We start from the raw sequence: 26,728 nt of genomic DNA on the forward strand, positions 1-26,728 counted from the left end.
AGTTATTTAACACATTAGAAATAGAAAAACAATACAAATTCATTAATAGCAATTAGCAAAATATAGCATATCAAAATTATAAAATACCTAAACGCATTAAACCAGAAGATGCCAGCAGCCTACCTGTGGCCCTATCCAACAAAATGAAATTTAATATGGAGAAAAGTTTTACACCTAGGCAGGAAAAAACCTAAGGTACAAGGCAGTGGTGGGATTCACATTTTTTTTACTACCGGTTCTATGGGCGTGGCTTGGTGGGCATGGCAAGGGAAGGATACTGTAAAATCTCCAGTCAGAGGTGGTATTTGCTGGTTCTCCGAACTACTCAAAATTTCTGCTACCAGTTCTCCAGAACTCCAGAACCTGCAGAATACCACCTCTGGTACAAGGTACAGATTAGGTGAGACTTAGCTCAAAAACAGTAACTGTTGAGGTAATTCCCCGTTAGGAGAATGAGCGCATACAGGGAGACGTATTGAGAGAAGTGTTGAATAACACACACACAGCACACAGATACACTGTACAGAAAATGTAGGTTTTTTACTTTCAATAAAGGTTTAAGCAAAGTTCAAGATAAGCAGTCCAAAGTCATTCACAGGTTAAATCAGTCAGTTTTCAGTCCAGGGATAATCCGAATATCAAAGTCCAGTATCAAAAACAGTTCAGTAACAGACTTACATCAAATCCAGGAATAGCAGTCAATTAGAAAGAATCACTGAGACACACTCTCTTCTGAGACTAAGACTAAGACAACCCAGGTTTCTGGCTCCATCTTATGGCCGTTTGAGAAACCACACCTAATTACAGTTTTGCATTTTCTTAAAGATACAGTTTTAAAATGTTTATCCTGGTTTATATATTTCCAACCCAAATAGCTGTTAGGTGACTTACATTCCTAACAGTAACTGTCAGAGGAACCTTGGAGTCTTAGCGGACAATCACTTAAACATGAGTCAGCAGTGTGCGGTGGCAACCAAAAAAGCCAATACAATCCTTGGTTGTATGAACAGAAGCATAGAATCAAATCACTTGAAGTGTTAGTACCAGTTATAAAGCCTTAGTAAGACCACACCTGGAATACTGCATCCAGTTTTGGTCACATTACAAAACAGATGTTGAGACTTTGGAAAAAGTGCAAAGAAGAGCAACTAAGAAGATTGAAGGTCTGGAGACTAAAGCATATGAAAGATTTGGGATTGATTAGTCTAGAGAAAATGACTAGAAGGGACATGACAGCAGTATTCCTGTATTTGAGAGGCTGCCACAAAGAGGAGGGTGTCAATTTATTTTCCAAAATACCAGAAGGCAGGACAAGAAACAATGGATGGAAACTAATGACGGACAGAAGCATCCTGGAATTAAGGAGGAACTGCCAAACAGTGAGGACAATTAACCAGTGGAACAATTCACCTTCAGAAGTTGTGGGTGTTACATCACTGGAGGTTTTAAAGAAGGGACTGGACAGCAGTTGTCTGAAATGGTGTAGGGTCTCCTGCTTGACCAGAGGGCTGGACTAGAAGACCTCCAAAGTCCCTTCCAGCTCATTCTTATTCTAAGTTATACTGCAGGACACAGGATGGCAGGCATGCTCGATAAGCACACCAGAAATAGTAAAAAAAGGCTTCTATGCTCAGATGGTGGTTTCAGGAATCGAAGCTGCTCTCTTCAGGAAAACGCTGAGGGCTGCAGATAGGTTTAAATTAAGCTGAGGATGCCAGGAAATTGGAATATTTGGTTTTTTTTTAAAAAAAATAGTTCTCCATCCTCTCCAATGAAAGAAAGGCACAATTTGGAGTTGGCACTCAGACCAGAACCTGTCCTGGCACGTGGTGTGAAGAGTTTAAAAAAAATGCCTCTGGGCATATGCAAAGTACAGCTGCCTCTGCCTTGAGCAAATAAGAATAAGAAGGGGTGAGACGGAGGAAGGACAGAATCATTTCCCTAAATCAGAGTTTTAATTGAGCGAGGCTGGCAAATCGGCGCACCGGGGCTCAACTCCGTCGTAACCATGACAACCAAGCCTACCTATTTCTCTCTCCCCCCCACTCCCTTCTTTCCCCTCCCACCTTTTTAACCCTCGCCCCGCCCTCGCGCGTTCGAGACTCCGGTGGGCGGGGCCGCGTCCTCGGCGGGCTGGAGCTGAAGCTGGGCGCTCCCTGGCAGGAAGGAGCGGGGCGCGATGGAGCCGGGGTCGCTCTTGCTGGAGGCGGCGAACTGGAGCACCATCGCGGCGTGCCTGGTGCTCAAGTTGCCCCAGGGAGCCGCCTTGGTGGCCGCCAGGTCCGCCCGAGGAGTCAGCCTGGAAAGTTTATTGCTGGAGCTCGGCGGGTAAGGAAGGACTTCTCCGCCAAGTTGCCCGGCGGCGGCGGCAGCAGCAACCTCCGCGCTCTTCTTCTCCCGCCTGCCCGGTCTTTGGGCTTCTTTTCCCGGTGTCCACGGAGGAGTTGAGACCTCCGGGTCGGCTCTTCTTCCCCTGCGAGTCCCTAACCCGTTTGGAGGCTGCTGCGGCGGCTGTTTGTTGCTGGGCGGCGACGCCAAAGAAAGGGGCTCTTCTGAACCAAAGGAGAACGGAATCACAGAGTGGGAAGGGACCTTGGAGGTCTTCTAGTCCAACCCCCCCGCTTAGGCAAGGAACCCTACACCACTATAGGAAACCCTATACAACTCCCAGCCCGAGTCAGCTTCGGGTGCGGATATATAACCACGGGGGGAGGGTGTTGGAGAGAGGTTGGCGACTTCTGGCCGCGGTTTTGTTTTGGAAAAGGAGGGCCTGGGACCCGAGGGGTTTTCTGGGACTCCCCGGGAGCCTCATCTGGCCGCTTTGCCTCTGATTTTCCTCTTCCCACAGGAATTGGGCCTCTTTTCCGGGCGTCACTTCAAGCCACAACTGCCCTTCCCTTTTTTCCTCTGGGCTTTCTCGAGTTTTTGGCTTCCTCCTTAAACGAGTGGGTTGTAGGCCTCTAAAGGGGAGGAGATGCTGGCAAAATAATCCTTCGGTTGGAAGAAAAAAAAAAAAAAAAGAAAGCCAAGGAACAAAAAGTTGCAGCCGCAGCAACCAAGACTGTTCAGCTCTCAGTTGCCTCCCTGAAAAGGAAGCACATATAGAGCAGTGGTCACCAACGGTGGGCCCAGGACCGCTGGTGGTCCGCAAGAAAATTTTGGTAGTCCACAGATAAATGTCCGTCCCCCCCAAAAGCACTCCCCCCCAAAGCAATTAATCCAGGCTGCGTGGGAACACAAGGCTGCGCCGCCCACATGGCCTGCCCACCCTCTGGCTCCCACCCTTCAGCCCAACGCAAATCTTATCTTGAATAGAGCCATGCAAGCTAGAACTGAAAGATAAGACCAACGGTGGGGGAGGGAAATTGGCCCCGGGGTGGCTTGCTGACGTTGAGGAGAAAGTTGGTCCCATATTCCAGAGCTGCAGTAGTCAAAGGACTGGCCCTTTGGTCATCCTGGAGCAGCTCCTCCAGTCCATGGCAGGCCGGTGCCCCTGGGTGGAGGAGCAGCTGATCCGGGATGACCAAAGGGCCAGTCCTGTGACTACTGCAGCTCTAGAATATGGGACCGACTTTCCCACCACCGTCAGCAAGCCACCGTCAGTCAAAATTCATATTAGTGGTCTGCTGGATTTAAAATTATGAGTTGGGTGGTCCCTCAGGTCCAAAAGGTGGGCGACCCCGATCTAGAGTGAGCCTAAAACTGGACTTCAGATTCAATCCCAAGCCCTTTACCAGTTCATAAAATACTGGCAGTCCTTGATTTATGACCGCAGTTCAGCCCAACATTTCTGTGGCTAAGTAAAACATTTGTTGAGTGGATTATGCCCCATTTTACAACTTCACCACAGTTGTTAAACGAGTCACTGCAGGTGTTAGGTGAGTAACACGGTTAAGTGAGTTGCTTCTCCGTTGACTGTAAGAAGGCTGCACAAGGTGATCATATGACCCTGGGACACTGCAACTGCCTTAAATATGAATCGGTTGCCAAGCATCTGAATTTTGACCTGATGACGGAGATACTGCAATGGTCGTAAGTGTGAAAAATGGTCATAAGTTAACTTTTTCAGTGCTGTTGAAACTTTGAACGGTCACTAAAGGAACTGTTGTAAGCCGAGGACTATCTGTAAATGCAATAAAAGGTAATATTAGTGCCATGGAACATCTCATGGCTGCATTTCCCTTACCATGCCAAGTAACGTTTTCCTATCTCAGATACTTGAGGTTCCAGGCCAAACCACTGTGAGTCCCCACATTGAAGTTTTTAGGAAACCTTTTACTTTTCTTTAGGAGTGGACTTCTGCAACTTTTTCTAATCCGGTGTTCTTCAGCTGTGCCATCTTCTTTCTCCCTTTCTCTGGGCTGAGTAAGGTGGTTTTTCAGACTGTTTACCAGGACAACCATTAGTCTGGGATGGTATAGGTAGGGTTGGACTAGAAGATCTCCAAGATCTCATCTAGCTCTGCTATTCTCTCAGCTGCATGCTCTGAAACCCACAGTAAGAAGACAAAGCATGGGGAATCAAGCTTTAAATCAGAGGTCTCCAAACTTGGCAACTTTAAGACTTGTGGATAGCATAGCTGGCTGGGGGATTCCGGGAGTTGAAGTCCACAAGTCTTAACGTTGTCAAGTTTGGGGACCCCTGCTTTAAATAGTAATATCTTACTTGGTTGTTGCACTTCATGAATAGTTGTGCTGAAGCTTCCCTCATGGAATGAAGAATGACATTTTATTGGGCTGATAAGTGAGAGTTTTGTAATTCTTAACCGTCTTGTTACCCTTTATCAATACCTATCTACAAAAAAGCAAAGTGCGTTCTTGAGGCAGATAGTTGTGGTGAGATATCCTGTTCTTTTCATTAAAAAATGAGTTTTATTCTGTCTTCTTTGTTCTTTGTAATTTTTATAACAATATCATTACAAGCTTGTGAGTCAGTGACTCTGCGGGACCGGCATTTAAGCCTCTCCAAAAGGAAAGAAAGCCAAATTGAGCTGACCGCTGTCACAGAAAGTCAGAGAAGCTTTTAACTTTTTTGTTATGCCATTTAGTTTGGGGAGAGATTTTGATATTCTGATTTGAACAAGAAAAGTCTCGTCATTAAACAACCTAGTCAAACTCTGATCTCTTCCTTTGCCGACTCAGCCACTGTCCTCCTTTTTTAATCTCCAAATGGTTGGCAAATTAGCTTAGTTTCCCTCGCCTGTGCCTGCCAGATACTTCTCCCATCATTCTCAGCCTTATCATTGACCTTGTTAGTTGAAAATTCTGTACATCCTGAAGATTCTGGGTTGGAAAATGTGGAGCTACTACTTTTTGTGTGCAGATGACACTTTTGCCGTGTCCTTAGTGCTCTATGACGTCTCTACTCTTGGCTTCCATTACTTAGCATTGATATCTGCAGTAGAAAAACTTACATATAGGTAGTCCTCAACATACGACCATAATGAAGTCTGCCCATTATGGACCTATGTTGTGAAGGGCCTCATCACATGACCGACCTGATTTTATTACCTTTTATTACACCAACTGTTAAGCAACCTCACCGTTTGTTGTGGGCATTTTTGCCAAAAACAAGAAGTGAACATTGGTTTTCAGCAAAAAAAAACCCATAAAAATTGGTCACATGATCGCAGGATACTACATATGGCCATAAATGCAGGAAAGTTATGTGGTTGAGATACGTATATTGAGATGCAAAGCAGACAAGATTTTTTAGGTCCAGTCCAGGGGTGGGATCCAACAGGGTTAACTACCAGTTCGGTGATTTATGAGGTTCGGTAATTTACGATGTGCTTCCCTGCACGCTGCGCGTGCCTGTAATCATCCTCAGCATGCTGTATGCAGAGAAGCAGCCTTTGAAAAAGCACTTTTTTTCCTGCTTTTTTAACTGCAGCTGTGCCTCCCATGGCAGCTGAAGTTGAAAAAGCAGGAAATAAAGGTCAGGTAAGAGCCCAGGTAGGCGGGTGGGCAAAAACATCAGCAGACATAGAACCGGTTCTATGTCTGCTGCTCTTCAGAGCTACCATTTCTACAGAGGTGGACAGAACCGGTAGAAACCCACCCCTGGTCCAGTCTGAGCAGTCGTGTTCTCACTCGTAGAAAGAGCCACTTCTGGTCTCACATAGGAACTCTGCAGTTCATGAAAGCATGCATTTTGATAAAAGGTGATGATTCTGTAAGGTGAACTCAAACAGGTATTTTACCGAATCCATGTCAGGTATTGTGCAGCTTCTTTAGGCAAGGCAAGCGTGCTTCACAAGATACTTTCTCCTGCTTCAGATCCAAGTTCTGCATACCTCTGTTATGTGGTATTGAAACCAAGATTGGCACAAAATAGCTTTTCTTCCTTTATATGGGACAGCTTTCTTTTGGGACTCTACTCCTCTGGCATGTTTTGTGGGAATTGAACATCCAGAATTCTAGATCATATCAAAACAGTGAAGTTTGAGGAAGAGCTTCTACTAGACTTAACATAGAATGGGGTCCAGACAGATGATGATTCCAGTATTTGGCTTTGAAAAGCTTCTAGAACAGAGATGTATTCTGTATTTACTAGCATTAAAATGAGCAGGAGAGCTCTCTTGAGAGACCAGTGCTGCAAAAAAGAACATGTTTATGCTTTATTTTCAATATTTGCTGAGTTGACACAAGTGTTCCCTTTTAAAAGCTGTATTCCTAGGGCAGCCTGTACTTACTTACTTACATGCAAGTGGGGAAAGGCGCTGAGACTGTTTTCACAAGATCAAAAAATACTGTATCCCAAAGCTGCATATATTTTTAAGCGCATTTGAACTTACTGCTAATCCCAGTCCAGGAAAGAGAAAAAAAATATCAGCACAAAGTTTACTACAGTTTTTAACAGGAAACCAGGCCTTCTTGCTATTTATGAACTAATCCCATGTATAAACCTGCAGAGGTTTGAATTTTTCTCCAAGTGTTTTGTATTAAAAGTACAGCTTCGTTCCAAACATGGCACTAGACCAAACATGTGAAATCCAGCTTTCTTCCCTTTCTTGGCTCCTGTTGTTTCCTGTTATCATGTGGTCATAATATCACAGTTGGTAAAAATCACAATTGGCAGAATTAACCTTCTAATTCAATTTTAGCAGCAAATCAGGTTAAGATTCCAGGTGCTATAAATGCTGTGTCCCTGGCTTTTATTTGACTGCTTCCTTTTCTATCTCCTGCCTTGTTTTGAATGTTGAATGCTTTTAATATTTATGATTTTAATTGCAAGTAACTCAGAGTCACTGTTCAGAGTGAGGTAAGGTGGTATATAAATTGAATAAATGCAATGCAATGCAATGCAATGCAATGCAATGCAATGCAATGCAATACAATACAATACAATACAATACAATACAATACAATACAATACAATACAATACAATACAATACAATACAATACAATACAATACTTCTTTGGCTACCCTGGGAAGATCACATTCTGGCTTGGTGCCTTGGTTTGGAGATGCCTTTTAACTCAATTGGTTTGGTCTGAATATTGCGATAAATTGTTTAAAAATTGAGAAGTTATTTGGTGTGAAGTTAGGCCCATGGAAGAAGAGAAAGAATAATAAAGCTTGCTCTCAGATGACTGGGCTGGTTATGTCTGAATTGGCCCCGTTGATTGAAGTTATGTTTTCTTTTCCAGTTTCCTTGTTTGCCTGAGATATATGAGTTACTACCATTATCCTCAGCTAACATATATAGAGTATCCCCTCATGATTGTGCAAGGTAGGATTTGTTCCTCATTTATTATTCCACCATTCTTTTATTTTTCTCAATCATGTAGTAATGAACTTTGTTTTGTTTTCTTTCAGATATTATTCTTTGCCTGCTTGTTCTGCATTTCAATGGCAAAATGAAGCATGCTTTGCCTTACACAGTCATGTATCCTTCACTTATGGATTTGTTCTTTTCCATTTATATCACATTTCCGGCCATTGTTCTTCCATCCCATATTTAGAATTAAGCCTTCCTCCATGTGTCTTATTAGATGTTCACACGTTCAGGATTTCACCCAAACATTTTCTAGTGGAATTAATGTGCTTCGTTGGCAATTGAAGTTTTTTTAGTGGAGTAGAAGGGCTTTGTGAGAAATTTTCAAGTGTAGCAGAGTGGGCCTGCTTTTAATTCAGGGATTGAAGAAGTGGCTCTGCCATGTTGCTGGGCTACAAAATCTGTTATCCTTGTTAACTGTTGGATATTCAGGCTGGGACTGGTAGATTTCGGAGTCCAAAACTTCTAAAGAAGGCTTTGGAAGCTCAGCTTGTATAGGTGAACATATATGTGATATTTTTCATAACTTACTTGGGGTCATGCCTTTATAGGAAATTTGTATTCATTGGATTCCAAAATGAAACTTCTTTTTTTTTTTTCATTTTGCAGTTAGGATGTATGAGATCATAAAGACATTTCCCAAGTATCACAAGAACCATTGCACAATAGTTTGTTTCCTAGTTGGAAATGGCTATTCAAGTGGTCTGAAAGTTAGAACTTTCTGGATCTGGATCTGGAGTGTGAAATGAAAGCTGAGAATTTCAAGCTTATTCATTCCGTGACCAGCATAGGTCCATCTCTGCAAAATGTGTGCAATGGGGCTGTAGTGTTTTGGATTCAGGTCTTTCACAACAAGTAGGGGCATGAGTGTAGGATTTGTCTGCAACTCTTTAAAGCAGCTACATCATTTCCCAGGAGCAGGATGCAGAGCTGCATAATAGAAATACAATGGAACCTCAGGTCGCAAACGCTCCTGTTTGCGACCAAATCTAGTTCTGACCAAAAAATCCACCCAATTTTTGAATCGGGTCACAGTTTAAAAATTGGGTGGCGAAAAAACCCAGCCGCGGCATATTTCCTTGCCGAGGCTATTTCCCCTTCCATGCATGCGCACTCCATCCACACATGCGCAGTTGTTAACGACCAGTTGGGTTGCGACCATAGTCCTGGAATGGATTACGGTTGCGACCCAAGGTTCCACTGTAGTACTTATATACCACTTCATAGAAATAGCACTTATATACAGCTCCCTCTAAGCAGTTTGCAGAGTCAGCATATTGCCCCCAATAATCTGGCTCCTCATTTTACCAACTTCGGAAGGATGGAAGGTTGAATCAACCTTGAGCCTGTCAGGATCAAACTCCTGACAGTGGGCAGAGTCAGCCTGCAATGCTGCATTCTGACCACTGCGCTTGGGATTCTGGGGAAAGATGCAGCTGAGGCAAACACAGATGTTTCATTTGTGTACTCTGAAACCATTTCCTAATCTCTTTCTTAACTGCTTCACAATCCTCATTTGTAATACATACTTGGGTCTGCTAACCTACAGAGAGCTTTCTTGGGGATCCTGAGGGCATGCAGTTTGACTGAACATGCACAAGTAAAAGCAATTTGTTAATTAATAATTCTAGACTGATTAGTTCAGTCATCTGATGAATAATGTATGTGGATGTGAAGATTAAAGATGATAGAAACCAGTGGTATATCAAAAGGATTGCAGATAAAGAAAGGAGAAGAGCACAATAAAGTGACTGCATCAGTTAAAATCAGATTATGCCACTGATCTACCAAATATCCTTTTCACTTTCATTATGTAATAATAATATGTATCTTCACCTGAAATATTAGATTTGTGGCAGGATGGTATGCTGTAACTCTGCAAGAATGGATATTGGACTTGAGTATGGTAAGGAGTTGAAAGAACGCACTTATATAATTAGTCATTCTAGATGTTGCAGTATGCAAATGGGAAACCACCACAAAATGTGTGGGACAGGAACTTCATGGAAATGAAAAATCAGAAGCTCATTGTTTGTCTTCTCTTTTCCTTGGCTTGAATTAAGATGTATCATCACTTAGTGATGTGGCACAGCTCTTGAAATTGAGTTCCTCTACATTTTGTGTTGATTGGAAAGATGTTGCTCTTTACGGATTTCTGCAGGAAGGCAAAGAGGAGAGCAAGTGACATCAGGTGGCTGGTTTAGGACCCAGTATATGCTGGGCTTACAATTAGCTTGCTACTTCAAGCTCAAGAGGCCAAAATAAGGAGAGGGTCTAATTGTTTCCTTCAGTCATTTTGGTATTTCATTAAAGGTTAGAGTGTTTCATTAAAGTTTGATTAAAGTTTAAAGTTCTGTGGGTACACTGGGCAACCTTGAAACACTTTAATATCTGCTTGCTTTGTTGTAAAGCCAGGCAGGTCAAAGTAGTCTAAAAACATGGACATTTGGAAACCATAAAATGAATAAGTTAGGATAGAAATTGTATCAGAAAATTCAAGTTTGTCTAGTTTGTAGCTGTTAGAAAGAAAGAAATATGTTAATGTGAAATGATCGCCTGACCTCGGGAGTGAGCATGAGCCAAGGGGATGAGTAATGCAAAATGGTGAGGACAGGAATTTTTTTCCCCTGAATTGAGAGGGGAATTCTTTTAAAAAATAAAACCATGTCAAGATTTTTTTATTTTTTTATTATGTATCTAAAGTTGCCACCAGTTTTTGTCAGTTGTAGCTCTAATGGTGATTGGCATGCCCAGTGTAGTCCCAGGGCCTCAAGTTCTCTGTCCCTGGGGCGCTAAAGCACTAGCCTGCATCAGCTCATTAATCTTGGCAAAGTTCCTGGCTGACTAAATGGTGGCCTACGCCAATGTAGTCTAGCCCAGTGTTTGCCAACCAGTGGGCCGGGGAGCACTGGTGGTCCGTGAGAAAAATTTGGTGGTCTGCAGAGAAATGGCACCCCCAAAGCAATTAATCCAGGCTGTGCAGGAACACAAGGCTGTGCCACCCATATGGCCCGTGGGAACACAAGGCTTGCATCACTTGCATTGCAAACAACACGTGAGGAGAGGGGGGGAAAGGGTGGAGAGGCGGAACTTGCCCCACGTGCCTGGCCACTGGGCTGCTTCTTTCCACATTTTTCTTCTTCTGCTTTTGGCTGCACACAAGTAAAGCAGCAAAAGACTTTCTCTCCTCCAAACTCCGCCAGAAATGAGTCTTTGGGACCCTGCAAGGCATCCTGTTCCAAGAGGCTGCCCTGGCATGACAAGTCTCACAAAGACTCATATTTGGCGGAGTTTGGGAGAGAGAAAGAAAGACTTCTGCTGCTTTCCTTGCATGAAGCCAAAAGTCTCTCTCTCTCTCCCCCTCCCCCCCGAGAATGGAGCTGGAGACGGTATCCTGCGATCCCAAATAAAGAATGATCAATCGGAAGGAAGATGGGATGGGGAATTTTCCTGCAGACTTTTGAGGGGGGGGGTTCCGGTCTCTGGTCCGCGGGATTTAAAATTATGAATTTGATGGTCCCTGGGGTCCAAAAGGTTGGCGACCCCTGGTCTAGCCCTTAGTTAGGACTCCCTGGTATCACAAGTCCATATATCCTGACTTCCTATCAGCCCCCTTTTATTTTAAAGTTAGGTCTACAATGTGTCTCTAGGTATTAGGTGAGAATCGGTTGTTTTCCATTTCTACAGTATTTACTGGTTCTGCCATCAGAGGCAAGTTCCTAGAAAGGAGCTGCAGTTTGCTGTGGGGTTCTGTTTTTGAACTACTGACATTAGCTGTTTTTTAATTGTCTTGTGAGCTGTATTATGTATGTCACCTTGGAAGAGCCTCCAATTAAACAGGATCTACAATAACACATATTTGTTGAACCATGATTTTTTAACTAAGCTATGGCAGTGGATTGTACACTAGTCTAAAGTCAAACAAATCTCAATATGACTTAACCTAACTTGCAAAGGAATTATTTAATGCATTAGTGCAGATCCAAGCATTAAATGTCATCTTCAGTAGCCGCCAGCAGATTTGTTGGATCTGAAGCTGAATCTGCCCTTTGGGTCCTGGGACATTAAATCTTTTTTGAATAGGCAGCATCAGTGTTTCACTTTCTGCTCACCCAAAAAGAATCGAGCAATGGACACTTCCCGCTTTTCAACGTGATCTCTGCTTTAACAGTCGCATTCCTTTTCTTCCCTCTCTGCAGAACTTGAGCACAGTGGTCAGTGCAGCCAGTAAACTTGCTCAGCTCCGGTGTCTTTGGCAGACTAGAGATTCTGGACAAGTGAGTGCCGCAACTTGGGGATTAGCCATATACACCTGCGCAGGTAAGAGATAGCTATTCTACCAACATGTTTGTGGAATTTCTCAGTATATGTTTTTTTTTTTTACCCCTTCGGTGTCTAATTTTCAAGAGACTACCTGAAGTTTTTTTTTCAGAAGTGGTTTGCCATCGCCTCTCCTAGGTCTGAAAGAAAGTGGCTGGCCCAACGTCACCCAGTTGGCTTTGTGCCTCAAGTAGGACTAAAACTCCTGATATTCTGTGTGTAGATTGATGCATTAACCACTACACTAAATAGTATGAAATTTAACATTATTGGAAGACTTTTATGAGCTGCTGTTAAATGCAGTTTGTTGAAATAAGATTTTAAGTCCTACAAAAATTGCTGAGAAAATGAAAACAAGTTCCTGAAAGATACTGTTCTTTGTTAAAAGATAATCTTTTGGGAGAAACATGTGAGTGCATATCAAAAGAAAACAAAATTGGAAGATTTCAGGCTGATGCGTGACAAGATTTCTCTACCAAGCATGATAATGGTTCTGCATATCTTATTTGCCAGGATTGAAAGAGAATGGAAGTGAGTTATCGGTAAAACGGGAAACTCATTTATTTAAAATCTGCTAACTTTCATTCTCTCTCTCTTTCTCCCAATTAAAGCAAGAATATTTACAACATTAATGACTACAAAGGATTCTACAGGTAATGTTACATTATTATTGTGACTCTTTTAGCAGGGATTTTAAACATATTCTACAGAAAAACTGCCAAGTATAGAGGAAGGTAGAGATAACATTGGATGCAAGAACTATTAGTAGTCAACAGTATCTCAGCTAAGTGGGTGCCTAAGAAAAAGACTCAAAATAACCCTGCTTTGATCTTCTATGGGACAAGAGTTTTTTCAAATTCTGTTATGCTCTATAACAAAATATCAGGACAGGTAGTCCAAGGTTAAAAACCACTTGTTCAGTGGTGCTGAAGGAGAGGTAGTTTCAGCCCTCCCAGCACCCCCACAGTCACCTGATCTCAACCTGGGCACTTGGCAGTTGGCTCACTCTAACAACAATTGTAGCATCTCGGAGTCACAGGATTGTCATTCGCGACCTTCCCTGCTAACGTCCCACAAGCAAAGTCAATGGAGAAGCCAGCAGGGAAGGTTGAAAGTCACTCCCACCCGGCAATAGTTACCTCGACCCTTGCTGGACTCACAGTACGGCACACCAGCCCCACACCCCACTTGGCAGCAGCCATTCCAATTCTTGATGTGCTTGCAGCATGCTGTGCTGACCTCTCACGTGCCCTTCCCCACCTGTTAGCACTTACCTGCCTTCCAGCCTCCTTGCCAGCTGACCAGCGTTTGCAACTGATTTTCACACTCTGGTTGCTGGGAGCCAGCAGGAAATGTATGTGGACCTGTGAACCTCTCTTTTAAGGACAGCAATGGGGGCTGCCAAGATTGTCATCGGTCTCATCGCTTTGTGGACTACTTGTAGTCCGTGCAGGTTCTGTCTCCTGACCTGGCCTTCTTTGCAGGATGCTTCTACAAGAAGGCAAATTTGCTGAGGCATTGCCTCTGGGTGCCAATAGTACCTATATGTCCTTACTGGCTATGGAAGACAAGAGAAGAATAACTAGGGAAGAGCTCTCATTAGAAGAAAAGGCTACGTACAAATTTACAAATTAACAGAGTTGGAAGGGACCTTGTAGGTCATCTAGTCCAACCCCCTGCCCAAGCTCTGACAAATGGCACTCCAGTCTCTTCTTGAGAGCCTCCAGTGATGAAGCTCCCACAACTTCTGAAGGCAACTTCTGTTCCACTGGTTGATTGCTCTCAGTGTCAGACAGAATAAACAAACATTCTCATTCACAAGTCACAAATCAAAGGAAGGTTTAAAGCAAGGAATCCTTGACTGCAAATCTTGGTCATGTTTGAGCAATTGAAACAGGCAGTGAGGGGTATGGGGGAAACACACGCATTCCCCTCCATCGTTCAGTCACCTGCTGCCCTTCATTCATTGGAAAATCAATGGAGGACCCTGCTGGGTTTGCACAGTGTTCTGTAAAACCTGGGAGGTTCCTTCAGGGAATGAAGGAAGACTCAGCCCCAGCCTATGTCCTTCATAGGCATCTCATCCTCCAAAGCTTTGCCTTCCCTGTGCAGATTTAATTACGTGCGTTCAAATGCACACAAATATTGTATATTTTCTGGGAGGACAGGCTTTTAAGTTTATTATTAATCCCTTCTATTTTGAAAACAACAAAAAAGTAATTTTGCAACTGTCTCATCAAGGCAGAAAGAATTTCTTTACCTGTATGTGCTGAGATGATGATATAGCTTTATGAGAGCTGACTTTAAATACTGTGATTGTGAGGGATTCTGTATAAGTGACACAAGAATCCACGTAAGGCATGAGGATTCCTCTTGTCTATTCTAGTCAAAGAGTGGTGGGGTAAGCAGCTGTCACAATGTCCTTATGTTCCTAATTACATAATAATTGAGAGATGTGGTTGGTTCCCAATCTGTCCTTTGAAGTGAATCAGGGCCATAAAATGGGAATCACTAGGAATCCTGGAATGTGAAGGTAGTGTAACAGAATCTTGAAAGCCTATCAGAAATTCGCTCTACTTCTACTTGTACCTAACCCAATCGCAGTCTTGTTTTGAATTTCTTATACTTTCTACTTTCCCAGGACTCAAATATCTTTCTTTGTAATGGTTGGATGTTGCTCTTCTCATTCTCCAAGTCAAATTCACATTCCCACTCCATTTATAAGGTTTGGTGTGCAGAAACTTATTTCTGGGAACAGGCATCGCCTTACCGAAGGGCTTGTTTTCCGTTTGCAACTGCTCTTGTGCCTTTGAAACCCAAAGTTAAGTAGGACTGAAAGTTCTTTCATTTGTGGAGCTTCAGAGGCACAAGGAAAGAATTCAATTTATTCTATAATCCACCCCAAAATGTCCCTTCTTTCAAAGGAACCCTAGAAGCTACAAATTTGGAGTTTGGAAGTAGTTGGGGGACAACGGCAATGTGATGCTTTGTATGAGGGGAAAAGTTCAGGGGTTTCTCTTCTACTAGCATAGGTATTGTGCTATTAGTTTGATTCCTATGGAAGCTATTTCCTAAGTTTAAAATTGATTTTATCTTGCTTGTTTCATTTTAAGGTATGCAATTGCTAATGAGTACTCTTCCTTCCTCTTCCTAGTTCTGATCCGTTTTGTAGTCATGATGGTTCTTAATATTTGGGTCATCACTACTGTATTGGAATACCGGAAGGCTAAGAAGCAAGACTAAGATGCAGATCCTCCTCCTTTTTTGAACAACTTGGACTAAAATGAGACATTCCATTAAATGAGAACTGATGTTTACATACCGAACATGTACTTGACATTCAGTGCCAACGCCTCAGATGCATTGTGATCTTTATGCTTACTGTTTGTAAAAATAATTGGCTAGATGAACAAAGTGTTTCATTTTATATGAGCAGATTGCATAACAGACTTCTCAAACTGGTTGGTTTTTATTTGTTGGTTATATTTCCATGGACAATCCCACCCTTCTAGTGTGTACACACAGCTCAGTAGGACCAACAACAGTTCAAGCCAACAGAAAAGTAATGTTTTATATTTACTGAATTGCTGGCTTTTCAGAACTGCGTTTCTGGAAACTGTTATCTGTGCTTTGTTTTGCTTTTCATTAAAGTGGAAAAAAAAATAAATTAGCCTATGAGGAAATCTTTCTTGATTTCCTCGTGCTAAATGGCCCTCTAAATCTTCATCTTAAAAAGACCTGTGTATTTTATTTAGTTAAGAGTATTTCAAAACAGCTTCAGCTACAGAAAAAAATATCCTTTTAAAGTGCTCCTGCACTTTAAATAGGTTAAACTTGATACTCTGGGTTTATGTGTCAGTCCAGTCTATATTTTTTTGAACCAAATTTGTATCGCTACTATTTTGAGTAGCTGTTAACTGTTATACTTTGATTCCAAATATAAAGAAATACATGAAACTTGAAGAACATCAATATTTCAGCAATTCTTTGAACTTGGTTTAGTGTCCCACTAGGTTTCAAGAAGTATAAATGTATCATTAGTGCTTAATTCTGAAAGTTATTTCAGCAGTAAAGAACAGCGGCATTTAAAAAAAAATAGTAAAGCACTTTATCTATTATTCGAACTAAGTATGCAGCTTTCTTCAATTAAACAATTAAGGAAATAAAGTGTTTTTGTTTAATGTTAAGTGCAGTAGCTTAATTACATTTTCAAAATTTCTTTTAACTCTTTTGAATAATTGTGCATGGGAATAAAAAAAAAATGACCTGCTCTGTTGTGGGAAATTATCAGCAGAGAAATTAAGTACTTATGAGTTCAGCTTGTCCTGATGAAGGATTTTTGTCAAATCAGAGATGCAAGAGATTTTATTATGGGGGTGAGGCAAGCTACATTTTGTTTAGCCTGGTTGGTCAGGATTTTTGTAAGGATTAAAAAAGAAAAACATCTACGTGCATTCCATCTGAGATGACGTAAATATTAAACATTTCAAATTACAATACCATGTAAGCTAGCATCTGTTGGGATATTTGTTCATGCACCTTTGAGTCAGTGTGGACTCCTAGCAACTAGCGACTATGTGGACTAGTCCCTGTGGTTAATTGGACAAAGTTTTGTGGAAGAGGTTTGCCATTGCATCCTTGCTAGGACTGAGAGGGAGTGACTGGTCCAAGGTAACTCAGTTGCCTCTGTGCCTAAAGTGGGAATAAACTTCAGAGTCTCCTTGCTTCTCCTGGTGCCTTAACCGACTAGTCACTAGACCAGGGGTGGGCAAACTACGGCCCGCGGGCCACATCCGGCCCGTTGGTCTGTCCAATGCGGCCCGCCCTGAAAAAAATCGCTGCCATTGGTCTGTCCAATCTGGCCCGCCCCTGAAAAAAAATCGCTGGGTGTGGCATATTGCCCTGTGCCGCGTGGCCCCCAAAGCTGCAAAACAGTGCGGAGCAATCGAGGGGTAGGGAAAAAAAATTTGCAAAGGCCTGAGCCTCCGGTGCCGCTGCTCCGTTGCAAAGCACCGCCGCGGCTCTTTTTGCCTTTCCCTTCCCGAGGCAACGCTGGACTGGAGCCGCGCGGAGCCGCGCTGGCGGTAGCAACTCCTGACTCAGGGGGCCTCCGAGGGGAGGGGAAGGAGGAGAAGAGGGGGGAAGGGGGCGATTCCCAAAAAATCTTGTGCTGACCCGACCCGTCTGTCAAATTTTAAAAGTCAATGCGGCCCCCGAGCCAAAAAGTTTGCCCACCCCTGATGTATACAGTACATTCAGAAAGTATTCAGACCCCCTTTTGTCAATTTTGTTCTGCTGCAGCCTGATTTTACAAATGACAAAGTGACAACAATGTTAGAAATATCTGTACATTTATTAAAAAAGAAAAAAACTGAAATATCACATTGGCATAAGTATTCAGGCCCTTCACTTAAAACTTTGTTGAAGTACTTTGGCAGCAATTATAGCCTCGAGTATTTTGGAGTATGAGGCGACAAGCTTGGCATACCTGGATTGGGGGATTTTCTGCCATTCTTCCTTGCAAATCCTCAGAAGCTCAGCTTGGATGGTGCCCATCAGTGGACGCCATTTTAGGTCCTTCAGAGAGATGTTAAATAGGATTCAAGTTGGGACTCTGGCTGGGCCACTCTAGGACAGGAGTCCCTAACCTGTGGGCTGCAGTCCGCTACCAGTCCGTGGTCTGTTTGCATGAGTGGCTGACTGGTGTGTGTGTGTGTGTTCGCATGCATATCCACATGTGAGCATCGCAGGGGTTCACAGCCCAACTTGAGTGAGCATTGCAGGCGCTTGGGGCCCCACTTATGCAAGTGGTACAGGCGCTTGCCATCCCACTTGTGAGCATCGGGGGCGCTTGGGGCCTCATGCAAGCATTATGGGCACTCAGCCTCACAAGCAATGGATGCTTACACAAGCACCTGCTCCTCCCACAAAAATCATTCCTTTCCCTCCCCTCTATCCAAGCCGTCAGCCTGGAAAGGTTGGGGGACTCTGCTCTAGGATATTCACAGTTGTCCCTAAGCCACTCCTGTGTCGTCTTTGTCTGGGTGCTTAAGGATTGTCATGTTGGAAAGTGAACCTTCAACCCAGTCTGCGGTCCTCAGCGCTGTGGAACAGGTTTTCATTGAGCATATGATAATCCCTGTACTTTGTTCCATTCAGCTTTCCTTCAACCCTGACCAATCTACCAGTCCCTGCTGCTGAAAAACAAGCCCACAGCACGATGCCACCACCAGGCTTCACTGTTGAAATGATATTGGGGGATGAGCAGTGCCTGGTTTCCTCCAGACAAATGTTTAGAATTGAGGCCAAGCTCTTTCATCTTGGTTTCATCAATCCAGAGAGTCTTGTTCCTCATAGTCCTTCAGGTGCTTTTTCACAAACTGCAAACAGGCTGAATGCTTTCTGAATCCACTGTACTGTATGTCATTCTGTAAAAGCATTCATTTCTTGAAGAAGCCTGGTCAGGATGCCTGAGTACTATTGAGCAAGACCATAAAGAGAAGGCGCCAGAGTGCTATTTATAAGGCAAACTGTTATTTTCTGGTGACTTTGTATTCAAATGCAGAACTGATTTCCCCCCCTCAAATTTAGGATAGACTCTTTGTCACTTATTTTGTTGTTGCCACTTTAATACTATCATAGGGAGGTAATGACAAAACCTAGGGTCCAACAGGCAACACTTCTCTAAATTTTTATGACCTAAAATAATCAATCCTACAGCTGAATAAAATCCTATTAAACATGTCATCGGATTGGTCAGATTAAAACAAGAAGACAGTCATTGTTTAGTGATCACAATTGGGACCAGCAGCTTTGTCATGAAGTGAAGCTGTCACTCAGTGAGGAATCACATGACTGATTGCTTCCCATTCCCCACCTACTCTACCCTTTGGAATGTTCAGCCCAGTACTGCGATAATTAGCCGTTTGTATTTGGAAAGAAAGGGATTAAAGAGAGTAGGGAATATATATTTTTTTTTAAATGTAGTGAGGCCCACAGTCCAGAAGAGGTCTGGGAGCCAGGATCTGGGAGCGCATTATACAAACAGTTCAGTGTATTCTCCATTGTGTCTGCTCACTCCTGTAATCTCTGCTTTGGAGGGAGAAATAATAATTTCCTTCCCCCTTGCAGAAAGCAAGGGATTACAAGAGAGTAAGTGGACCTCTGTCTAACATTTTCATCTGGAACTTCCAAAAATCATTCTATATCTCAAGCAGATGACTTTCTCAATTCCTATAAATCTAAATCATCCAATTTTCTTTCCAGCTCTCTACCTTGGACCTCAGGTGTACTCTCTAGAAATTCCACTCTGATTTTGTTTTACACTGTCAGATAATTTTTCAATGTCTTTTCCCATTTCTTGTCTTAATATTACAAATCTTTTATTTCTTATATAAGAATTTTACAAATCTTATTCATTTCTCAAAATCATCCATTTTTTTTCTTGGAGAGTTGCTTCTGGTGGATAATGTCAACCTGACTTACTCTGTGGCTTTCCATAGTTTGGCAATATCTTTATATCTCCCTGGATTAAAGGAAGATTGTGGAATTAAACATATATTCTGGACAGAAGTTCATTCTGATTAAACAGGGGGGGGGGGGGTGATTGCAACTAGATATTCCGGATTTTCATCTCTGCTCCCAACCGAAACAGAGCTGATAATGGACATTTACAGTTTTGCTTTCTCCACTCTTAACTTTTTAAGAAGCAATAATTATAGATGCAGCAAAGATTCCTTGCAGTGAATTATACCTCCTTTTGAGATCATCAATAAGAGAGATGAAAGATTCAAGACTATTGGCGAAAAAAAAATGTAGCTTCAAACATTTTTTAAATGTCTAAGAGGACAGAATTCTTATTTTTTCTATTTTTACATGAAATGAAAGTGGATGAAGGAGAAAAGTGGCTGTTTTTTAAAACTCTGCTTACTTAGGCCTTTTTTGTTTTTGCTTTAAAATAACTATTAGAAAAATGACTGGAGAAGGCAGAAGAGGTTCATTAAAAGTACTTGCAATTACTCAAAATGTAATTTAGGAATTCTGAAAAAATGGTAGATTAATTAGATCAAATATTCCTCCTTACTATCTTGTAATCCCTTTCCTCATTTCTGCAAAGAGAAAAAATAAAAATAAGTCAGACATAGACTGTACACTAATGGCGATCATGTGACTATGACATGCTATAAATGTCATAAATGAAGGCATTGATCATAGTTCTTTTTTTCAACACCATCGTAACTTTAAATAGACACTGAATGAGGCAATTACTAAATTAGGTCTCTACAGCTGACTCTACCTTACCAAGAAAAAAAAATAATCTTAAAATATACATCATCTCTCACTGTAGAATTTCATCCATCTATCTCAAGATAGAACACTGGGTCATACTGAATTTAGTAATTATATGCTAGTGCTTAGATCTCCTAATGGAATCTTAGATCAGATTCTGTAGAGATTCTCAGTCATCCAGGCCATGGTTGTCCCAAAGATGCTTTTTCAGGAGGCAACTGGACTTTCATGTTTTTTTCTTTGAAGAAGTTTTCTTCTCATCTCAAGAAGCTACTTCAGCTCTGACAGGTATGTTCCTTGCAGACAGCTGGTCATTTGCATCCTTTTAGAGCAGGGCTGTCAAACTCACCGCCCGCAGCCCAGATATGGGCTGGCCATGCCCACGCCCGATTTAGCAAAGGGGGGAAAAGTTGTGATACGCCACTTTGTTGCTGTGACATGAGTTTGACGCCCGTTTTAGAGGAGTGTTGGAGCACTTGGTGGTTTATCTGTGTCCTCAGGGTCACCTGGTTCCTGTAGTCTGCATTTTTTTCTCTTTTTCTTTGAAGACGTATGAACCGCCTTCAAAGAAAAAGAAACACTCAAAACGTCTTCAAAGAGGAAAAAAAATGCAGACTACAGGAACCAGCACTACTATTCAGGTGGCCCTGAGGACACAGATAAACCTCCAAGTGCTTTAACAACCTTCTAAAAGGATGCAAATGACCAGCTGTCTGCAAGGAATATAAATCCTTCCATTCCCCACTACAGAGCTGAAGAAGCTTCATGGATGAGAAGCAAAATATCTTCTAATAAAAATCAGAAAGTCCAGTTGCCCCCCGAAAAAGTACCTTTGGGACTTAGGTCAGATTGGCAAAACATGGTGTTCTGAACCAAAACAATTGGTTCTGGACGAAGCTTTAAGTGAAGAAATAATATTTAAGATTATAGTTTCACATTAACTGATATGGTGAACCTTGCCAAGGTGGTTTGAATAGTTCATGTCTATGGATGAATTATATCATTGTGTCTGGTAGAGCAAAGTAAAGTTTAAAAATGTCTGTGCAAGAGTGCAACACAGTCAGTTTCAGAAGCAATTTGTGCAGACAGCAGGGAATGATCCTGTATCTTTATTTTTTTTTAAATCAATTTTATTGTAAGTTCTTTGGTTGTTATGATCTGCAGAGTCCTCAAAAGTTGGATGGCCTTTAAGTTTAATAATAATATGAACATTTAAGATTTAAGACAGGTGTGAACATGAGCAAAATAGTCTTACATTTTTTCTTAGTTTGGAATTGATGGGACACTTTTCTGACAGCAAAAATTCATGTAGAATTCCCTTCATAAAGAGAGTGATAAGCTTAAACTAATTCTAAAAGCAAAGTTCTGATCTGTGTTTAAAAGCCTGAAAGTCACTAAATAATATTACTTTTTAAATATATATTTTCACATGACCATGTAAGAGTCAACTGAATCTATACGATGCCGGTTTCAAGTACAGTGTTGTTATTCACATTATTATTTTTTTAAAAAAAATCAACTTGCTAATATTAGTATCTTACTCAAATAGTTTATTTAAAAAAAATATATTTCTTCCAATTCAGATCATCCCACAAATAACAATTTATAATATAAAATATGTATGCCGTTAGTGAATTGAAACAAGGTTTATTGTTTACATTTTTTAAACAGTAAGTTTTGTATGCAAAATATGCATTTCCTAAAATATTTTATTGTACACTCACTGTTCAGAGCAAGCACACAAGACAATATTCTTTCACCATGTCATGAAGTTGTAAAAATTAACCAAAATAGAAGTGTATTTAAATGTGCAAGCTAGGATATGCATTATTAGACCAATTTATAGGTACATGATTTTCAGTCTGTGTCAGTGGAAACACCCATGTTATAGGTCCAAATGAATTGATTTTTTTTGTTTCATGACCTACTGAGGTGAACTCTTTAACAAGTGAGGCTTGAATGAGCTGATCTCAGCATGTGATCAGCTCAGACATAACTGCATACAAATGCACAAACAAATGGGAAATATGTAGGAGTCCTGCTTGGTGAATTCTACACCAATTCCAATTTTTATGAGGGTGGATACCAAATAGTTCATGGTCCCCTCATTTTAAATACCCAATTTCTGTTACTGAAACAAAAACAAAATCTAGTGAAATGTATCAGTCCCTTTCTTCAAATAATAGATTCTACATTCCATTGTTATTATCATACAACACCTGTGCATACATTTTTTTTAAAAAAATTCCCAAAGTAGAGTTTCCAATATTTCTTTTTTAACTCTCATTGTGTTTAACATAGCATTCTGTAGTTCTATATAAAACATGCATTTGTGGGATAAATTATGGACATGGCATGAATGAGTTTACAAATTATATTCTGTACAACATAAAAAAAATAGATTAAGTGCCTCCGTGGCGCCTTTTCCTTCCACAAGTTCTCAAACACATGAAACTGAGATTACTTTCCTGTTGCTAAAGCTATGTGCTTAGAGAATAGGACCGAAAGGCTTAAAATACATCTACAGTATTTTTCAGTTATTGTAAAATTCCTCAAACATTGTGCGATGAAAATGTAAAAATAGTTATATTTTTTTCCAGGAATAAAACACACAGCTAGGATAGTATGCAAAAAAAGTGAAAATCATAGCACTTAGTAAGAATACAAAGTTTGTGACTAATACTGAGAATTGAACAAAGAACTGATTTCAAAATACCTATGCATGAAAGTTATATATTAGTTCTAATACTACCAGTTCATTGTTTCTGGAAGCCATGTTTAGCTGATTCCCCCCCTCCCCTCCCCTCCCCTCCCAAACCTATTAGGTACACATTCATATAGACTGACATTGATATAAACATGTAAACATAGTGCACTATTATTCTGCAACAAAGCAAAATTGCATTTAAGAGCTGGTAAACCTCTGCATTCTTTCATCTCTTAAATATCAGCAATGAGCATAAACTTTAAGGGAACAAACTTAATTTAAGGCATTCACAACTGATAAAACAAGACTTGGGACTGCTTGTTAGGTAATAAGTACATACCTGGGACTTTTCATTATATTTAACTGCTGAGTGCAGACATGCTGAATAAACAAGTATGAATGATATAAATGTCAACATTATGGCTTTATACAAGTGCATAGTTGCAAACTGTATTAATGGAATATGAATAAATGTATAAAAATAAAATGGGGAAAAAAATTTAAAAACCACTTTTGCAGCATTACAATACAATGTATTTATTTAAACACCAAAATACATACAACACACAGTATAATGGTCACTTTTTAAGATGCAGTCTTCATCAATCTGATATGAACCTGCCACTCGTTTGCTTTCTTTTGGCAAAGTTGCTGGTAGCGTTTCTCTCCAGAGGCTGGACAAGGATAGATATTCTTCATGACTCCTCGTCATTTTGATCCCTGTCGAGTCTTTGTGGAAAGGGCTTCAAGAGAATCTCCCCCCCCCCCCCAATGTTTAAATATATTTTTATTTTAAGAGGTCTGCGAGTGAGGTGTTCTTGCTCTGGAGTCATTTTGTTGTTTTGGCTGCAGACTAGGAGTTTCGTTCACCCGAAGAAGCTGGTTTTCACGTACAAAGATGGTAACGGAGACACACTGGAGGAAAGAGTAAGCCAGGACTTCTAGATTTTTCGCGGAAGCCAGATTTATATCTTTTTTCTTTTGAGAGAAGCCGGCACAAGGGACAGGTGAACGAGGGGAGAGGAGGGGTGGGGAACAGGACATGTGAAGAACAGACAGCAAACATCACAGTAGCTCAGGCACAATATAGCAACAAAAGAGAGCAGATAATAAAACCAAAGCTCTGATTTTTATTAAGCGTAATTGGAAACAAAAGACCTGGCCGCTGCTCCTGTTTGGCCAGATGGAATATACTGACCTTGGCAGGCAAGGCCGCTGTCCAAAGCACACTTGATGTCTTCCTCCTGGGCGCTCTTGAGGTTTCCTTTCCTTACCATTCCAGGCCTTGAGGGCAGAAGCTTGCAGGGCACGGTGATCAGAGAAGGCCAAGGCCCACAGCTTGCACAGAGGGCATTCCAACCGATGGAAGTCTCTTCCTTGCTTTGACCTCCAGAAGGAAGGGGATGCCAGGCAGTGCTGGAGGCACGGGGGAGGGTGCGGGGCAGCGCAGTAGCAGTGGTAAAAGGGATTTCTTCATATTTGGTGATACAGGAGAATCTTTGCAATGTAAGTAGTCATCGAGTTACGACTGCAATTGGGAGGGGGTGTGTGTGTGAGATGTGGTAAAGCACAATGCCACATGATTGCTTGGCGACCACAATCACCAAAGTCCTGGTTGTCCCTAGCAGTAGATAGCCCAAAACGAAGTCTTCAGGTCATTAAGTGGGAAGCAGTGGGAGTCCCAGGTAAGGAGCGCAGGGGTGCTGTAGTGGGAAAGCCCTAGGTAACCCGGAGTAGGCCACGTGTGAGTTGGGGAAGGGGTGCTCTGTGTGGTGCAAGTTCAGAAGGCCAGGGAATTGAGGGTGCAAGTCATATGCAATCACAGGGAAGGAGGCCATGGAAACAGGGCACAGGAAGTCTGTGTATGTGTGTGTGTGCACATGTACAAGCTCAGGGAGGCCTTAGAAAATGGGTGCAGGGGGCACCTTTCCTTGGCCTCCCTGTGATTGCATGCAGCCTGTACCTCTTTTCACGGCCTTCCTCTAATCACGTGCAGTCCACCCCCACCCCCCTACTCAACTGACTCCTGCACTGGGCCTCCCCCCCCCTGCAGCACATCCCCCCCCCCACTCCTTTCCTGCGCCTCCTTCTGCTTCCCAAGACTCTTGGGCTGCCTGGTGCCAACAGCAGTCATAACTCAAGGTACGATGTTTCAGTCTTATTTCAGAGGGATGAAGATCACCTTGAAAACTGCATTCCCAGAAGGCAGTTAGCTGAAAAAAAGAAAAGAAAAGAAGAGACCTCAGTCAGTTTAAATATAGTAAATTCAAATTCATAGTCTACGGCAGGGCTGTCCAACCTTGGCCCCTTGAAGCCTGGCGGACTTCAACACCCAATTCTGGTTGAAGTCTGAGTTGAAGTCCGCCAGGCTTCAAGGGGCCAAGGTTGGACAGCCCTGGTCTACGGGCTCTAAGGAAATAGAGGTAGGCAACGAGGAAACGCCGGGTCTCTCAGCCAGTCTGGTTCACATTAGCAAAGCAAAAAGATTTCTCTTTGTCCGTGCACTGATCTTAAGGAGCAGTTAATTTCTTTCCTTCAGATACACAGCATCCTGTCAGTCTCCTTTCAAACTGACTGTCCCACTTTGCTGCCGGAGGGAACGGAATCACAAAGCTGTTGCAGGATCAGAGATGAGAATGAGGCAAAAGGGGGCAAAATTTAGGACTCTCCATCATAGATACTCTTGGTCACAAAAGCAGCCCAAGTGCGGCACAGAAAGTCTGAAAATTTCTAGGGTGGTAGTGGAAAAAAATGTTTTTGATTTTGGGTGATAGTTGGATGAGTAGAATCTAGTTTATGTTTCACTTATTTATTTTAAATGTTTATATAGCAGACTATCCTTCTCCCAATCAAAAATGATTCAAAGGAAAGATTATATTCCCCTTGAAGGTGATTTGGAAATTAGGAAATCCAGCCTATCTTTAAATAATTTGTTGGGGGATGGAGACAAGAAGTTCTATCGTTCCTATGCTGATTATCTAGCGTAATATATTTGCAAAGCAAGTTATACCACACTTTAGTATGACCAAGGTACACCAAAGCACGGAAAATCAAGTTTTTACCTTGTCACCTAAATATGAGCTTGCAGCAGCATGTGACATAAGAATAAATTTGAATGTTCAAACGTGGATTTGCACAAAGGCAGCCATACATGAAAAGTCTACTATAAGAAGCACTTGTAAATATATAAGGGATTTTGAAATTATAGTTTCAAGGCAATAAAAATCATGCACGGATCAAATTACTGTTGTTATTATTATTATTAGATTTTAAGCCAGCACATATAGCTCTCTTGGGAAAAATTGAAAACACATGCTGTAATAAAACCAATGCATTATCCTACAGGTATTCATCCATTTACCTCTTTAGAATAAACACATTGTTATCATCATCGCTATCATCAAGATCGTCCTCAGCATCATCAATATTAAAATCAACATCAAAATCAATATCATCAAATGACCAATCCCAGTCTCTACATGCCATATCAATCAATCTGGAAAATGAGGTTTTATTATGAGCCACGTTAAGAACAATTCTGAATATCAAAACTACTGAAACATTCATTGCTTTTCTTGTGCATGTATTACCATTTCTGACACTGGTTAAAATATAAATCATATGCACAAGT

General features: G+C 41.6%; 2 protein-coding genes across 7 annotated transcripts in view; one reads left to right on the forward strand and one right to left on the reverse strand.

Annotated features, from left to right (window-relative positions):
• Nucleotides 1–2,130: 2,130 nt before the first annotated feature.
• SLC66A3 (solute carrier family 66 member 3) lies at nucleotides 2,131–16,287 on the forward strand. The gene is made up of 7 exons (XM_026674310.2): nucleotides 2,131–2,328; nucleotides 7,654–7,736; nucleotides 7,823–7,892; nucleotides 9,630–9,687; nucleotides 11,981–12,101; nucleotides 12,713–12,754; nucleotides 15,256–16,287. Exons 1-7 carry the CDS (start codon nucleotides 2,180–2,182, stop codon nucleotides 15,342–15,344), a joined length of 612 nt encoding a protein of 203 aa, XP_026530095.1. The 5' UTR covers nucleotides 2,131–2,179; the 3' UTR covers nucleotides 15,345–16,287.
• A 5,636-nt stretch (nucleotides 16,288–21,923) lies between these two features.
• The window catches only part of ROCK2 (Rho associated coiled-coil containing protein kinase 2), a 116,884-nt gene continuing 112,079 nt past the window's right edge, over nucleotides 21,924–26,728 (reverse strand). For 3 of the 6 annotated variants that reach the window (XM_087946656.1, XM_087946648.1, XM_087946631.1), the window contains one exon: nucleotides 21,924–25,310. In XM_087946656.1, coding sequence (XP_087802782.1) covers nucleotides 25,307–25,310 — 4 coding nt within the window. In that variant the 3' untranslated portion in view covers nucleotides 21,924–25,306. Of the gene's footprint in view, nucleotides 25,311–26,458; nucleotides 26,594–26,728 lie in introns of all 6 variants that reach the window. The other 3 variants (XM_087946624.1, XM_026674309.2, XM_087946642.1) reach the window with 2 other exon arrangements.

The sequence above is a fragment of the Notechis scutatus genome, chromosome 1 (assembly GCF_049901735.1).
Source record: "Notechis scutatus isolate UNSWTSFEM ecotype Mainland chromosome 1, rNotScu1.2, whole genome shotgun sequence".
In the NCBI taxonomy this organism is placed as follows: Eukaryota; Metazoa; Chordata; class Lepidosauria; order Squamata; family Elapidae; genus Notechis; species Notechis scutatus.

Bases quoted from the DNA above. Each gene is read 5' to 3' on its own strand.
- SLC66A3 (XM_026674310.2), top strand. From the start codon at position 2,180: ATGGAGCCGGGGTCGCTCTTGCTGGAGGCGGCGAACTGGAGCACCATC. The intron at 7,893-9,629 runs GTATCCTTCACT...CTGAAATATTAG, and splicing joins GCTTTGCCTTACACAGTCAT to ATTTGTGGCAGGATGGTATG. The intron at 9,688-11,980 runs GTAAGGAGTTGA...CCCTCTCTGCAG, and splicing joins GGATATTGGACTTGAGTATG to AACTTGAGCACAGTGGTCAG.